Below are 17,681 nucleotides of genomic sequence, written 5' to 3'. Positions count from 1 at the left end.
CTACGCTCCTGGGGGTATTTAGGACCTCTGAAATGGACACCATGACATCAACGCCGGAGCATAGCAGCTAGAGGTCTGCAACACCAACTGGAGCGATGGTAAAACAAAGAATGCTTCTTCTTATACTTTGGGAGCCAATAATTGGTTCCTTAAAATGGATTTCAACACACACGGGTGGCGTTTTCCGCTCCCCTTTTGTGATTGTGTTTAAACTAAACTATGGTGATTGCGGCAACTATTTGAAAAAAAAAGATAGGCTTAATTTTAATTTGGTTTTAAAGTTAAAATACCGAATATAACTACGTAAACAATAATGTAAAAATTAACAAACAAAATAAAAACAACTACTTTATTTATTAAAACTAATTAGACTCGGCAAAAAGTATACAAATAAAAATGATAATAACAGAAACAACAAAAAATGCAAAGAACTGAACAAAATTTATTTCGTTTTAAAAAAGAACCAAATAAAACGCCTTCGACACCAGAGACACAAAACGACCCAACCGAAATTTGTTTGACCTAAAACAAATTGACTGACCTCTCTCCTCTCGAGTTCCTGAACTAGTTTTTCGAGCTGACCTTGGAACCTCTCTCGTTCCACGCTGAAAGACTCGCTGTCTTCTTTGGCCTTCTTGAGCTGCTTCGTGAGTTGCTGCGTTTCCTGGACCATCCTTTGCGTTTCGCTGACGTGTTTGTCCAGTTCTTTTCGCAAGTGGTCAACTTCTTTTAGCGCTTTCTCCTTCTCTTCGAAGAGTGTTCGGTCATTGGCTTGTTGAGATTGACCTTGCATTTCTATCAACTGCTTATTTTGGTCCCTGTATCTTTGCAGTTCCACTTTCGAGTCTTCCAACTGCTGTTGCAAAATAGGCCCGGTTTCTAACGTTTTTTCTAACCTAGTGACCAACTCTTTATTTTCGCGATCGGTTCGTTGCATTTGTTGGTCCATTTTCTGCAACTCTTCGTACAACTTTTGAATTTCTTGCTGGGACTTGTCGAGCTCGTGTTTGTATTTCTGGTGACTCTCTTGCGATTTACCCGCCACCGTTTTGGTCTGTTGAATTTCGTTTTCCAGCGCTTGAAGACGCTGTTTCAACTTATCTCTTTCTTCGACGACTTTTCTAAGCTCGACTTGCACGCGTTCTAATTGCTCTTTCATCAACTTATGTTCTTCTTTTAATTTCTCCCGTTCAGTCATTAATTTTTCCTTTTCGGTACTGAACGACTGCTGGTTCGATTGCACTTGATTCATGTAATCCTCGGCGTCCTCCAAGTCTTGCTTGAGTCTTTCGATCTCCATCTGTAGCCTGCTGTTTTCGCCGAGCGTCTTTTGTAAATCAACTTCCGCGCGGTTTAGAAGTTGACGAAGACGATCCGCTTCTTCGTTCTTCTCTTGGGTAGTTTGCTGCGCACTCTGCAAACTGTCGGATTGCGCTCTGGCTTGCGACAGAGCCAATTGCAACGACTGGACTTCCTGCAGCAAGACTTCCCTCTCTTCTTGCAATTTCTTAGTTTCCTTCTGACTCCTTTCCAGCTTGTCTTTGATTTTCTCCATGTCGATCATCACCCGTTCGATGTCGTGCTTCTGCTTTTCGCCGCCCGTTTGCACCTTGTCCAAACGCGCGTGCGCCATGTCCAATTCCCGGATAAGGCGTTCATTTTCGACTTGTTGCTTTTGACGTATCTCCGTCAGGTGCGTGATGTCCTCTTTGCAGGTTTCGTACTTGTCTTTCACCTTTTCGATTTCGATGTACAAACGCTCGATTTCGCTTTCGTGTTTGTCGCGCTCTTGTTGAGTCACTCCTCTTTCGTTTAAGGCTTTGTCCAGCTCCGTTTGCAACATCTGAACTTGATGGAGCGCCAGTTCTTTCTCTTTCGCGGCTTTCTCTATTTCGAGAATGACCTTTTCGTATTTGTCTTTCACTTTTTCCATGTCTATTCTCAGTCGATCTAGTTCGCCTTGCGACCTCTCTTGGACAGAATGATATTTGGACATTTGGGTCGCGTAGCGATCTACTTCCGCCTGCAGATTCTCCTTGTCCGATTGTAACCTGTCTTTTTCGTTTTGCGTCTTCCTTAGTTCCACTTGGGAGCGATCAAGCTTTTCGTACAGTTTCTCTAGTTCTACTTGCATCCTGGCCAGTTCCTCCTGGGACTTTTCGTGGTGGGTTTGAGTTTTCCCAACGTGAGTTTGAATGCGGTCGATTTCTAAGGACATCCTATCTACCTCGCCTTGAAGTTTGTCTCTCTCCGACTGCAATCGCCTCAGTTCTACCTGAGACTTCTCGTAGCGGTCTCTCATGACTTCGAATTCCATCTGACAGCGGTCCATTTCGGTTTTTATTTTCTCCTCGGATTCTTTCGTTTTGGTCAGTTGCGAATTGGTTCTACCGTATATCTCTTGAAGACCCTCAAATTCGTCTTGCGATCTTTTGCAATCTTCTTTAGACTTGGCGACGAATATCTGAGCCTTTTCCAGTTCCAGAGTCAGCCGATCAATCTCACCCTGAGTTTGATCAAGCTTCGACTGATTCTTGAAATGCTCCGCTTGAGTACGATCCAGTTTTTCCAAAACCTTTTCGTATTCTACCCGCGCGATTTCTTTTTCTTCCTGCGTTTTCGTCAACTGGTGAACCATTTTGTCCTGCTTCTCTCTCATGACCCTCAACTCCGCTTGCGTCGTGTCGTAATCCACGTGATACTTTTCCAACTGATTTTGCGTCTTCTCGAGTCGATCTCGAATCACTTCGAATTCGGCTTGCACGTTTTCTTTATCCTTGTGAGTTTTGTTAAGCTGGGCCGTAAGCAGATCAATCCGTTCCTGGAGCTTTTCCACTTCATTATGATTCAGATCTTTCTCTTTCTGCAATCTTTGCATTTGCGTTTGAAGTCTTTCGTGTTTTTCTCGCATTTTGTCGGCCTCCAGCTGGGCCGTTTCTTTGTCCTTCTGTAATCTCAAAGTCTGAGTCGTGATTTGATTCAGTTGCGCCTGCAGACCTTCCACTTCGCACTGCGCTCTTTCGCGTTCCGACTGCAGCCTTCGTATTTCGGCGTTGGCCTTGTCCAATTTCTCCTGCACACGATCGCAGTCAAGCTGCGCTTTATCCAGCGAAGCTTGAATCTTCTCGTGCTGCAGTTGCGTCTTGCCCAACGTTCCTTGGACTCTCTCTAGTTCCCCTCGAAGTTTTTCCGCTTCAGCCATGGCAATGTCCCTTTCGGATTGGCAGCGAGCGATGGAAGCTTGAACTCTGTCGTACTCCTCTTGCAAACTGTCTCTCTCGGCTTGAGAGTTCTCGAGTTTGGCCTTCAACCTGTAAATTTCCCCCTGAGATCTTTCGACCTTCTCCTGAAGTTGTTCGACCTCTCCGCGAGAGCGATCCTGCTCGGCCTGGTTCATCCGCAACTCCGCCTGGGCCCGGCGCAGTTCCGACTGCACCTTCTCCATCTTCTCTTGCAACCTTTCGACTTCTTCCGATTGGAACATTTGCGTTTTGCCGAAAGTGTTTTGAGACCTCTCCAGCTCGGATCTCAAACGATCCATCTGCTCGCGCATCCGTTCCATCTCCAAAGAGAGCCTCGAATTCTCGCTCTTCGTCCTCTCCAGCTCGATCGAGTTCTTGTTGTGTTCGCTGGCCTGTTTGTCTTGCTCGGCGCGTGACTGGCCCAATTCGGACTGAGAATTTTCTAACTTCACCTCCACGCGGTCTTTCTCGGCTGCTGCCTTTTCCAGTCTCACCTGTTTGGGGTTACAAACAACATTTTCATCTATACGAAAGAATGCACCAAATATAATAGAGCTTAAAAATTATCCCAGGCAATCAATTCGCCTATCGACAGATTCATTACTCTAAAAAAAGAAACGCCGAAATTTACGCGCGAATATTTACTGATAACCTTTAAAATTGCAGATGGCATTTACGGTGATAAGCGATGATTGGTGAATTACGAATAATGTTTGTCCTCGGATTCACACGCATCTTTCTGAAATAAGAACTTAAAAAGATGGACCACTAACGCTATTGCTTTTAAAAGCTGGTTTTCACCAAAGACAGTAGATACAGGGACGAGAAAGTGTATTGGCGGCCTCTGTTGGAATATATCACCTAAAACGACCTACACGCAAGGAGAGTTACTCTAGTTGTAAACAAAAAAAAATGGCGGTCACCTAATTTTAGCGGTTCTTGACGAGGCTTAAGTGTTCAAAACCAATGGGCATTTTTTTTATTTACGCTCGTAGTTTTAGTTTTAATTTAACATCCAAATGGTAAAAACTAACTACAATAATACTGTTCATGGTGAGCCACGTCTTAACAATGGCCGCGGTTTGTTTACATGTAACTCCCCGTGAATATTAATACGTTTAAAATCGAATTTTTTTTCCTGCTTTCTCGTCCCTGTATCTACTGTCCTTGTTTTCACTAGGACCAAAACGGTACGACGGCGAGCTTCGACGCGTAGAAATTGTATTAGGCCTAACGGAGATTTTTTGCGTCAACGTTCACCGCTGTGGCGTTTTTGCCCAAGTGAAAACCAGCCTTAACGCGACGAATGAACGTGAAAGAGAAGTTGTTTGGGCGGACACGTCGAAAGTGTCGGCTAAGTATCTTACTTGCAACTTTTCCATTTCGCTCTCCATGCCGTGCATTTTCATTTTGTATTCCGCGATTTCCCGCTCGTGCAGTTCGCGTTCCTCGTTGCGCTCCTGCTCCGCTCGGTCGCGCTGCTCGCGCAGTTGCGTGATCTGCTTCTCCTTGTCAGAGATCGCTTCTTCGAGGCTGGACAGGGCACCTTCCGAGGAGGAATGATGGGCTTGGATGGCGGTCAGGCGAGCCCGGGCCATGTCCACCTGGTTGTCCTTCTCTTTCAGAAGATCTTCCAGGTTTTCAATCTAACGAACAAACCAAGACTTATCAACAGACGAACTAATCTTACCTAGATCATAAGTAACATAATAACTATAAGTATGACACTTCCTATTGCTTTAATGCTAATTTTCTAACCGAACCTTTTTTTCGGCACTGACACTCTCTTCAAGCTGTGACTTGGATTCGCGACTTACCGTTTTTGATGACTACGTTTTGATATAAATTTAGGCCTAATATCGGAGAGCACGTTCTGGAGTCGCGACTCGCGAGGGGCTTTGGCTTTGTTTAGAAGCGCGCGTGTGAATCACGCGTGATAAAAAACATGAGCTCGTGGCGCCTATCTATCGGAAACCAGATATTTCGGCTTAGCGGAAGTCCCGCGTATTTTAGACACTAGAGGGCTCTGTGCTGTGAAAACATCTTGATTACGCAATAATTATGAAAATCAGTTTGGTTCTAAATCTCGTTAATTGTCATACTTATTGTTATCATGTTACTTATGCCTAGATTAATCTAGATTTATTAAATTATAAATTGTCTGAACACATTATCCCTAAGTTGAAATGTTAAAATCTGGCTTCATTTTCAAAATCGTTGCTCAAATGATTAAGTTTGTAATATTTACGTGATAATTGTTATGTGTTTTCCAAAATAAAGTTCACCCGAATTTCCCAGTGACCCATTTCCGTAATTTTTGGTATTATCGAGCGATGGGGTATAGAATTTCTAGCTTTCACTCATAAAAATATTATTGTTGCACCTAGTGATCAAGATATAAATAATTTTCTAGTAATATTAGTAAAACGGACGATAACTTAAAAACATTTTACGTATTGTTAAATCTAGCAAAAATATAATTATAACTGAGGGGAATGACAACATTGTTCTCGGACTAAAAGTGTATTCTTTTTACCCTAAAACGTTTTATTCGCCTGTTCCGGGGATGAGAATTACTCCAGCCTATAACTATTCCCTTGTTCCATAGTATTAGGGCTACTCTTTTTACTCCTTCTGAAAAGGAGGTGTAAAGAGAGTAAATCGGATTTGGTCATCTGCTAGCCAGAACTTATCTGCTGAAAAGGCCACAGGCTGCCATCTAGGAGCAACAAACACAGCACCCCACACAAGGAGAACGCAACCCGTCAAAAGTCGTGCATTTTCTTGTGTACAATTTTCATTGGTTAGACGCTTTAGCTCCTGCTGCCGTCGGAAGGGGAAAATACGGAAATTGTCTTTCCCCCTCCCGTAAAACGTTCAGCGTAAAGGCTCGTCCAATGAAATTTGTACACACCATTGCGTTAGCGCGTTTAAAGGCTAGCTGCGTTCTCCTTGCGTTTGTTGCTCCTAGATGGCATTTTTAAAAAACGTTTTTACAAGTAAAATGCTTACCTTTCTCTGAAGGACATTGATTTTCCTGTCTTTTATGTCCATGTGGTCACGTAGTTCTTGGAGTTCCTGCGTTAAGCGATTTCGATCCTGGGAAGACGACATGGACTGGTGCGTTCGCTTCTCGATCAGCTTGTTCTTCTCTTCCAACCGCTGACGCAACTCTTCGACCTACCAGGACATTCCATTCAATTAACAGCAAAAGTGACAGGGTTCATATAACTATTGGCAAATCGATTTCCCTGATATTTCCAGGATTGCCTACTGCCATTTCCCTCAATTAAAACTAAGCGATACATAATTACTTACTTCCTGATTGACATTTAAGCTAAATAGCTTCCATATTACAATATATAAAATAATTAATGAAGCCAAATTTTTAATTAAAAAACGTATTCATGTAAATTTGTACTCTTTAAGGGTAACGTTCTGAACCTTCACAAATTTCCCTGATTTCCCTAATTTTTACAAAAAAAAAGAATTTCCCTGATTTCCCTATTTTTAAAAAAAAATTAGAATTTCCCTGATTTCCCTCATTTTTACAAAAAAAATAGAATTTCCCTGATTTCCCTAATTTTTACAAAAAATTAGAATCACCCCCAAATAACACCCAAACGGGTGGCACCCGGGGCGGACCGCCCCCCCCTAGCTACGCCACTGGGCACAGTGCCTATACTCTTATATGCGCCTTCCCAATCGACCGCCATTACCTTACAGTCTACGGGGAGGGTGATGAAAAACCCGGTTTTGGGGGGGATGAAATTTCTGTGGTAGAGCGCTGGCTCGTCGGTTGCCTGTACGATAATGGTGGCGACCAGTAAACGTTTCTAAAAAGAGTGTATTGCGAACATTCTGACAAACCGTCCTGACGAAACTAAATACCAGATTGTTTCTATCTTAACGTGTCTGTTGGCACCCTTTAATAGGTATTACTACGCGGCGTACTCGCAGTTTTCAAAAACACTGTACACGATTTTTAACACTAGGTCGATTCTAAAAGTCTGCACGTGGATATTGTGAAGGAAACATTTTCTAAGGGTAACTAATTTCTATCTTTTCAAGATAATAATTATTTTCGCTTGGAGTGGAATTATAAGAAATATGGGCTGCGTTCAGTAACATTCGTCAGATACAATCCGGATTCTCAGAAGAAAAAACCAATGAAGTTCGTGACGTATGAAGTTACAGTGCGATTTGTTGCGAAGTTTGGTTTCTTAACGTAGTGTAGTGTCATCTCTTATATTTTCTGGGCCAAAACATAATAAATATAAATAACGTAGCGTAACGCAATGTAATGAAAAAGACACTATGAAATATATTAGTGCTATATTGGAAAATAATGCTAGGCCTTGGTCAGTCCATTAAAATACATCGAACCCGGCTCCTCTTGCTGCGCCACCACACTATAGACAGTTTTACTACTGTACTTAAGGTAAACTATTGTCTAAAACGTTTATTCTCAATAAATCGTGTGTTTATATACCTTTTATTGAAATATTTCAAATTAAGTTAAGCGAAATCAAGCTCAGAGTATAGAGTACTGATTGGTGCAACTAAGAACAAACAAAAGCGTTATTTGTAATTTTTCAACTTATATGGTAGAAGCGTATTTCTCGGGTAGGTCGTAGTCGCCATTTGTCGGTCACTATTAATCACTTACAAACTTACATGGATTATTCGTCGTGAAAATATGGTCTGGTCAAATTAACGTGAAGAGTAATTAATTAATTCGGTACTATAGAGCACGAAGCTCCACTTGTTTGTTCTCTGTTACCTCAATGAGTTCTTGGTATTATTTAAAAAGGCCATATTTTTTCATTGTAATAGCAAAAAGAGCGATTTACATAATGGCTTGCTGCAAAAAGAGCTGCTGATCGTTAGAGATTTTAAGGGGACTTGCAAGGGAGAGCTGTCCTTTTAAAATACGTCATTCCGATCGGTCGCCGTCGTCGCATTTAAAAGTTACACTCTGATGACGTTTCAGTGACGTTTTTTGAACCGACTTCCGACCCCTCACACCTCCCTTGAAAGTCCATTTAGGCACTGCTTAACGAAAATGCGAAAACGTCCCCAATATTAGCTTTAATCAGTTAGTTTCTATCGTAATGTGCTAGCTTTTGGGCAAGGCTTAGTAATGGTAATGGTTTAAGAAATAGTTTCTCCCGTTTAACCTTTTTACTATTATGGGGGCATTTTTGGCCAGATTTTAAATATGATTGCAAACCTCAGACCTCTACTCATTTACTTGTTACATTTTAAACACACTATTGTAAACCACGAATAATGATATGTGGTAATATTTTATTTATAATGTTGCTATTCACGACCGAAAACTATCGCTACGCCCTCTTTGGCTCGCCTTTGAAACCTAGATAGGTAGTGGCTAAAGCAGACGCTATAGACGGTAAAATAAATGGGGGTGGAATTTTAAACCGTCATTGCCACTTAAAAACTGGACACTAGCCAGGGAGGGAACACCGGATTGGTTGGTATTGGAGCATGCGCAGAGGCCAATTTTTAACTTTCGCCGAGTAACAAATATCTAAATCGTTATTCTTCGTAGAGCACGTGGCGCCATCTAAGTAAACTGACCGTTATATTTCGGGAATAAAAGCTAGACAAAATGGTTGTTTAACTGTAAATTTACCTATAACTTGAATTCTTTAAATTAAAATACAAATTATTAACTGAGATCAATCGTAATGACGTGAAAAACGGTTGAAATGATTTCAGTGACAATTAAAGTCGCGAAGCGGAGAGGCTGGCAGCCATGCTGTCACGAAACGTTTCCCCTTTTTTCGTACCCCCAAATTCAAAAACCCTTCAGAGGCTGGGAAGCTGTTGGAATTTATTTTACCGTCTATTAGTTTTTCGTTTTTCCGCAATTATTATTCGTCAATTTGACTTTGACATATAATTTTTGTATCGTTTGCTTATATTTTGATAAGCCTATTTATTAGCCTATTAGCCTAGCTGATTATTATTATTTAGGGAAAATGAAACGAAAACTTAGTTGATTTAGACTTTAAAACGGATTCGCCCAGGCTGAGAAATAAGGAATTTTTTAAACTGGACCTGTGGCCAGTAGAGCCTAGGTAGTTTAATTAAAAAACTGGCCACTCGCCACTTACCATTTTTAACCTTAAAAATCAGGCTTTCATAATTTATGGTAAAATAATCTATTCTTGACAATATGAGCTAGGGCATAGGCTTAGGAGGTTAGTTATTATGGGTATTTCAAAATATTGGAGTGTTAAATAAAGAAATATAAATCTGCTTAAGCAATATGTAGAAACGTCTTTATTGAGCAATGTTAAATTTAAAAAATCACTACTATCACAAATGGATCACATTGTAAGACCAAGCACACAGCATAGAAGCAAAGACCAAACAATTTTAGGGATTAATATAGTATTATTTTAAGGAAGGGAAAAACTTTGAATTAATTAAGTGGTCACCAGGGCCACTAACACCCCAAGCATTTAATTTTTGAACTGGCCCAGCTAATTTTTAAAATTTAAACTGGCGATTGATCTGTGATAGTGCCTTATTTCTCACACTGGATTCGCCTGACAAAGACTGTTAACCCTCGGCTCCGCCATTTTGTTTGTTTACATCGACTCCCCTATTCAAAACGGGAAACATTTACAGCGCTGCCGGATTTTTGGACAAATATGGAGCGAATCAAATAATTTACCTGTCCTGGTAATATAATGTCAATAGTGTAACTCTCCGTGACATTGCTAACTTAACCAATGTATTTATTATTATTAAAAAATTGGAATTTCCCTGACTTTTCGGTTGCCATAATAATTCCCAGATATTTGCAGGATTTCCAGGTTTTCTAGGTCTGTATGAACCAGGGTTGGACATAAGGCACTAGTCACGGCATTTAACTACTAAAATAAATGATCTCAATACTAAAATTAATCGAAATCTGTGGGCTCACTAGTCAATTTGACTAGTGAAAAATTTACCTAAATAAAAAAATTGTGATCGGCAATAATAAATTCTTATTTTAATTCTGACGGGTAAAGCAAAATGTTGGCTGCCCTTCTTGTTTTTATACCCCCATTTTTACCCCAACTAGTCAGTGAATACTAAAATAAATTAAGATTGGAGGCTCACTAGTCAGGCCGACTACTAAACAAATATCCTTATGTCCAGCCCTGGTATGAACCTTGTCTATTCTGCTTGCCGATTTAGAACTAACCAAACTAAATGGTACTTTCATCGCTTTAACTAAATACAAAGAAATTGTAATGCCGACTTTATCACAACCGTATTAGTTTGTTTATGATCATGGTCTGTCCAAAATGTTTCGCAACGCAAAGTGGTGGAAAAATGCGTCCAGCAAAGTTATCTTTCAAAGTAAAACTACCAAGGAACGACCACGTGACCAGGTGAAAGCTTTCAAAATCGATAACGGTCTTTTGAGGCCAGTTAACAAAACGTCTGCATACCTACAGGCGCCATAATGAAGCTAAAAATGCGCCCTTTAAAAAAAAAATTAAAAGCAATTTCTTTTTATTTTTCGATTTTTTATCTTTTTAAATTCGGACACGATTAATGAAGCGTTTAAATGAACTGGCGGACCAGAAAAAAAACACGTCGATAACAACCGGCCACGGTTGTCAGCGCTCGAAAGGTGAACCCCCGAACGATGGTGGCCTAATGAGAAGAGCCAGGGATCCGCCTTGCCTGGTGGCTGACCTCCGGGGATGGCTTCAGCGGCTCCGAACAAAAAATGTTGGAGCGAAAAAAGAATTCGGCGAACTATCGCGAGATGGTCTTTGGTTTCAACTGGAAGCAACGGCCAAGGATGGAGCGTTATCTTCCGCGAGTGAGGAAGTTCACTAATGACTTTCTGACAGATGAGACTAATGGGATTGGGTCCGAGTTGGCCCTGAGACCCCCCCCCCATTGCCTTCCCCTTTCTCTTCAGCGGGGACCCTACCCGCTCTCAGTATTTGGCTGCAAACTAGGTTCTGTCTCTAAAACTGTTTCGTCTAATTCATTTAATAAAAATAACAGTAATGCGAAATTATTAGTGATGGAGATCCTGCATCACGTTGTTGGCGGATAATCGCCTAAGTTATTCGCCGAAATAGCGAAAGAAATGCAGTTACGTGATGTGTAGAAAAGGTTTTGTTTCTTGGCAAAGACCGTAAAAGGTGCCTATAATTTATCTCTTACGAGGAAAGTATTCATCCGCGCCATAAAAATAAAACGTGTACTTTCCATTGGGCAAGAATTTCCCGTCAAACCGCGAATATGTTTCGTGTACACTGCATCACGGCTATAAGTATATGCAAAAGTGTGACAATTCCTGTACTTTCGTCGAGGGGTCGGACACTTGCCATTATTTTGTACGGAATTTCGGTATTTCGTAGAGATTTTGGCGATTTTATCCTTACTTTTTGGGATTTCAATGTTAATTTACCATAGAGAAAGTTAAAAGATTTTGCGATTTTAGACAAAGTGTACGGGATTTTGGTAAATGTCCGACCCCTCGACTTTCGTATGCTAAAGGTTTAATGAATGCTCGACTCGAGATCGACCACAAGTATAAAAGACTATTTATTGGTGCCTTTCTGGATATTTTTTAGTCTATGGTATAATATCGTAGGTAGATGGCGATAGCGTCTCCACAGAACGACGAAAAATCAAAAAGTACACTAACTTTGACCATTGCTACTTACAAGGAGACATCCCGAAGACCAAAGTGTAAATGTTTTTGACAACACAAAATATTAAACTTTCACATTGAAAATAACATGGGATTTTGACCTCAAATTGATAAAAAGTTGATCAGTTTTGATGTTTTTTTGTCAATTTTTATCTATTTTTTCCATTTTTGGCATTTTAGAAATTTAGAAATTTGTTAAAATTTTTCACAGGGGGGGGGGGGGGGGGGTAGGGGACCCTAGGAATCGGTCAGTATCCCATGTTATTTTCAATGGGAAAATTTAAATTTTTTGTTGTCAAAAACATTTTTCGTTGCCATGGCAAAACTGTTGCCCATTGAATAAATTCCCTTTATGATTTTTCAAGTTACATGAAGGTCTACCAATCCCCTGAGTTTGAACAACATCGGTGGGTTACACTTCGGCATGTCTCCTTGTTAGTTCCTCCGTTCCTCACTACGAGGCGTTATTTGTGGGTATTAACTTCCTTCCCTCCCCAAGGGATACTTTCCCTTCTCCCCTCCCAACTTGTATTTCGCTCGTAACATTCATTATGAAATAGGTCCGATTGACACACTTTTGGTAATTATGTCACTTTTGATATGCCTTATATGAAAAATAGGATTATATTATTCAATTTATGGGATTGTACAGAACCCAACATTTTTCATATGGGAAAATATAAAACGAACGTCCCAAATTAACGAAATTCAAACAAAAGTTTATTGCGTAGTGTAATTAGAGTAAATCTGAATAACGAAAATTAAGCTTCGCGAGTAGTTTAAATTTAAAGGGGAATTGTCCCCAAAACCAAAATTTACGAGGTTTTTTAACAGAATGATAGAAAATATATTAATGATTATGTCCCTGAAATTTTATAGTTATTGGAAAAGTATTTAAAAAGTTACGCTACTTTTTCCGCAACCTACATCAAGACATTTAAACAAGAAAGCCAAGTTACTTTATAAAAAGAACTATTCCACTTATGTCTTGTTGAACTTGTTGAAACATTCCACGCGCTCGTTTCCATTTTAGCGCGAAGAAGCTCGCGCATTTTTATTTTTTATCTTAGAGAGGGCAAGCGATATGGCTCGAGCCAATTTACGCGAAAATATCAAGGAGCGCGTGGAACGTATTAACAAGCTGAACAAGACGTAAGTAGAAATAGGTGATTCTCTAAAATAAAACCATAAAAATTAGCAGCATAAAATGTTTTTATTCTTTACTTGCACGTCAGTTTTGCACGCTGGTTTCAGATTGCAGCGCGTGCTCTCTAACTTCAAGAGCTACAGCTAAGTGACGTAGACAAAACATTGTCACATGACCTCCCGTATTTTATAGAAACATCTAGTGTGCTAGCTAGGAGCAAAGACTATATATACGCTTCGCTTACTAGACTGGCGTCAGTGCTATCGTATGCAAGTTGAGGCATTGAACACGCCTGTCTATTTAGCGAAGCATATATATAGTCTTTGGCTAGGAGCAACAAACAAAGCACCCCACACAAGGAGAACGCAACCCGTCGATGAGAATTACTCCAGCCTATAACTATTCCCTTGTTCCATAGTATTAGGGCTACTCTTTTTACTCCTTCTGAAAAGGAGATGTAAAGAGAGTAAATCGGATTTGGTCATCTGCTAGCCAGAACTTATCTGCTGAAAAGGCCACAGGCTGCTACCTAGGAGCAACAAACACAGCACCCCACACCAGGAGAACGCAACCCGTCAAATGTCGTGCATGTTCTTGTGTACATTTTACATTGGTTAGACGCTATAGCGCCTGCTGCCGTCGGAAGGGGAAAATACGTATATTGTCTTCCCCCTTTCCGTAAAACGTTCAGTGTAAAGGTTCGTCCAATGAAATTTGTACACAACACTGCGTTAGCGTGTTTAAAGGCTACATGTAGCTTCGTTCTCCTTGCGTTGTCGCTCCTAGTTGCTAGCGTCTATTTGGACGTGATATCCAGTAATAGGACCATCAATACACTTGTCACCACGACGACGATTTCGCAAAACCGACAGGTCACGGGTTAATAAGTTACCGAATGTTTTTTATATAGTTAGAAGCGCTTGGTAATAAATGGTTCTGAATTGTCAACGGGCTTCGCAAATTAATTGGCACGCAAGTTCCGGCGCTGCAAAGGAGTGGGCTGAATAGGATAGCCTACTTGAATTTTGGTTAATTGGGCTCTGCAACTTCTAGAATGTATTTAAATGAATCATTTACTTTTAATTTTAAAAATGAAATAATAAAAAATTGATATTTTGAAAATTAATTAAAAAACGTTAATAAAATTTTGCTGTTTATTTTCAACTTTATGGTCGAGGTGCACTAGGAAAATTAATTGCCAGAAAATGTGTATAAGCAACCACGAATTATTTAAATTTTTAATGAAGTTCTTGGTGTCATATTTATGGGACAATATTTAAAGACTAATGTAGAACTAAAATTGCTAAGAAATAGTAAGAAGCTATTTAATTTTCAGATTCAATTTCCTTGACTTTTCTCAGTTTTCACAGATTTTATCTGCCTTTCTTAATGTGAAAATTGGGCAATTTTTAAATATATATTTTACTTTTATAAGAAGTTTAGTATAAAAGTTATGTTTTAAAATATCAAATTATGGCAAATAACGAAAACTTTCAAGAAACTTAAGAATAATCACAGAATTGGTCACAAAAGTATTCTAAAACTGCCTTCCAAACCGTTTTAAGCATCAAGATAAAATAGTTGGCCGTGCGACGTTAGAGGAAAAAATTATTTCTTCCAGCTAGGAGCAACAAACACAAGGAGAACGCAGCTAGCCTTTAAACACGCTAACGAAGGGTTGTGTACGAATTTCATTTGACGAGCGTCACGAGCCTTTACGCTGAACGTTTTACGGGTGGGGGGAAGACAATTTCCGAATTTTCCCCTTCCGACGGCAGCAGGCGCGAAATCGTCTAGCCAATGAAAAATGTACACAATAAAATCAACGACTTTTGACGGGTTGCGTTCTCCTTGTGTGGGGTGTTGTGTTTGTTGCTCCTAGCTTCCAGATACTGCAGACAGCTAATTAACTTAACACTTTTCTATTACAAAATGTTTTAAATAACAATAGTAAATAGATAAGTCAGACGAATCGATCAAAATTTAAACCACCATTAGCAAATGAAAATGAATAATAGTTCGAATTTCTTAGGATAGATGGCGCTGCAGTTCTTTTCAAAGTCACGTGACTACCATCTTTTCAGCCCCCCCCCCCTGCACTCTATAGTTTCGCCTATTCCCTGACTTTTTCGACCTATTTTTAAAAACTGTTACCTCCAAAAAGCGTCTTATCAATGTGACACTTAACTACTATAGCTTCACCTTTTGAAACAAGTCACAAACTTTTTAAGGAATTTTTAGACGATTAGGATTTTGTACCCTTTTCCGGTGCGCGAAGCGGAGGGTTACATTGATTAGACAACAACAGGAATCCATACCTATACTTGGAATGCTTATCTTGGCGTATCGCGTATGGTAAGATCCCTCTGACGGCTTTGGCCCCGCCTACGAGAGAAAAAAATCCCCTCTGCGCGCGCTCCCCTCTCACGTTGTTGTTTGTTAAGTTAACATAGTGACGTCATAAAATCCGTCAGCCACATCGAGACGAAAATCTGCCGCGATAAGCTTTCCAAGTAGAGGTATGGATTCCTGACAACAACTTTAGTCAGGGTTGCCACAGTTTTTTCACAATCAAATTCCCTGACTTTTCCATGTTTTCCCTGACCATCTCCTGAGATTTTCCCTGACTTATTTTGGGCCAAGATTTTGTATTTTTTAACCTTTATTTTGGTAAAAGTTTCCTATTTGCAACTGAAATTAAATTCCCTGACTTTTCCCTGATTTTTATACCCATATTCAAATACTCTTGACTTTTTTCCCAGGTACCGTGGCAACCCTGTAAGTACGTGGAAAATCTACGGATTACAAGTCCTGGAAAAATAGGTTCGATTGACACACTTTCGGTAATTATGTAACTTTTGGTTATTGGTCTATGGCCCAGCAGTGGACTCGGAGGCTAGGTTTTATTAGCGCTTATGAAGATTCAAGAACTTACGTCCGCCTGGAGCATATTATAGTGTTCTTCTTTGGCGCAAAGCGACTCTTTGAGGACGGCTATGTGCCTCTGGTAGTCCTGGTGCTGCTCCTCCAGCGTCCTCATCTTAGCACCCATCGCCAAAATCTCCTGGTCTCTCTTGTTCAACTCGATCTTCAGTTCCTCCATCTAACATCAAAACACACACTGATTAATCGACAACTTTAAATGATTTTAGTTAGGCGGAGTCCAGTGGCTCTTTTTAAAAATAAAGAGGAGGTTGTTTTTTTGTATAAAGAAAATATTTCGGTTACTGAGATTCGTTTACAGAAGCGAGAAATACTACCAAGTTTAGGCTGAAAATCGCAATTCAAATTGCAAACAGTAACGCCACCTGTCAGGGTTTGTTTAAAATATTTTTCTCTTGACAATAATTAAAAACTTACAAAGTATTTTGATAAATTAAATTAAATTCTGATATTCCGCTTTTATTTAAATTTAACTAAATTTTGAGTTCATATTTAACGTTCTAGCTACCGATACTAGATGGCGCTACACAATTGAAGGTTCTAGCTACCGATACTAGATGGCGCTATACAATTGAAGGTTCTAGCTACCGATACTAGATGGCGCTATACAATTGAAGGTTCTAGCTACCGATACTCGATGGCACTATACAATTGAAGGTTCTAGCTACCGATACTAGATGGCGCTATACAATTGAAGGTTCTAGCTACCGATGTTAGATGGCGCTACACAATAGAAGGTTCAAGCTACCGATACTAGATGGCACTATACAATTGAAGGTTTAGCTACCGATACTAGATGGCCCTATACAATTGAAGGTTCTAGCTACCGATACTAGATGGCGCTATACAATTGAAGGTTCTAGCTACCGATACTAGATGGCACTACACAATTGAACGTTCAAGCTACCGATGTTAGATGCACTACATAATTGAAAGTTCAAGCTACCGATGCTAGATGGCACTACAAAATTGATCGTTGAAGCTAACGATATTAGATCTCGCTATACAATTGGACTTTTAATACCGATACTAGATGTCCCTAGGCAATTGAAGGTTCTTACTACCGAAGTTAGATGGCGTTATACAGTTGGCAAAAAGCAGGGTTTCCGTTTGAGAGAGGAGCTTACGAAGATAGACTCGTACTTTCTCAGTTACCGAAATAGATTCTTGGTTTGATCAAATTCAACACACTTTATACTCTCCGACGCGTAACGTCGTTAATTTAAAACTGAAAGAGTGACCACGAATTGCCTCATAAATAATATGTTTATGAGATAATTTAAGAAAATGAAGACATGGGCGATTTTAGTATAATTCGATAATGTAGTTGCGCGTATCAACAGCGATAGCGTATCGTACGACAGTTCGTACCACCAGAAATTTAATCGATAAAAAGAGTTCACAAAAATGACGATCATTTATGGGTCGGGCCGCACTTAAAGGGAATATAACCTCAGGTATTTGGTGTGGAACACCAACGTTTGAAGCTCTGGCCGCTCTTGCCTTTGGCTTTAAAAATGTTTGGCGCCACTGTACAGGGAAACTTGAAAAATTAAAGGGGTCTTCCATAAAGATTGCTTTGCAGGTTATATTCCCTTTAAACTTTCTCACGACTATGGCCAGATGTACAGCAAATTTAGTACCTGTAGGT

The 17,681-nt window shown here is 40.0% G+C and overlaps 1 protein-coding gene across 3 annotated transcripts in view; it reads right to left on the bottom strand.

Moving 5' to 3' along the window:
• The window catches only part of brp (ELKS/RAB6-interacting/CAST family member bruchpilot), a 181,599-nt gene that overhangs the window by 17,761 nt on the left and 146,157 nt on the right, over positions 1–17,681 (bottom strand). For all 3 annotated transcript variants that reach the window (XM_090180409.1, XM_090180410.1, XM_090180411.1), the window contains exons 5-8: positions 16,023–16,190; positions 6,255–6,422; positions 4,610–4,888; positions 542–3,736 (exon numbers count right to left, since the gene is read on the bottom strand). In XM_090180409.1, coding sequence (XP_090036535.1) covers positions 542–3,736; positions 4,610–4,888; positions 6,255–6,422; positions 16,023–16,190 — 3,810 coding nt within the window. The remainder of the gene's footprint in view (positions 1–541; positions 3,737–4,609; positions 4,889–6,254; positions 6,423–16,022; positions 16,191–17,681) is intronic.

The sequence above is a fragment of the Leiobunum rupestre genome, chromosome 1 (genome assembly GCF_980474605.1).
Source record: "Leiobunum rupestre chromosome 1, qqLeiRupe1.1.hap1, whole genome shotgun sequence".
NCBI classification, from domain to species: Eukaryota; Metazoa; Arthropoda; class Arachnida; order Opiliones; family Sclerosomatidae; genus Leiobunum; species Leiobunum rupestre.
This window is presented reverse-complemented; position numbering and strand designations above follow the sequence as displayed.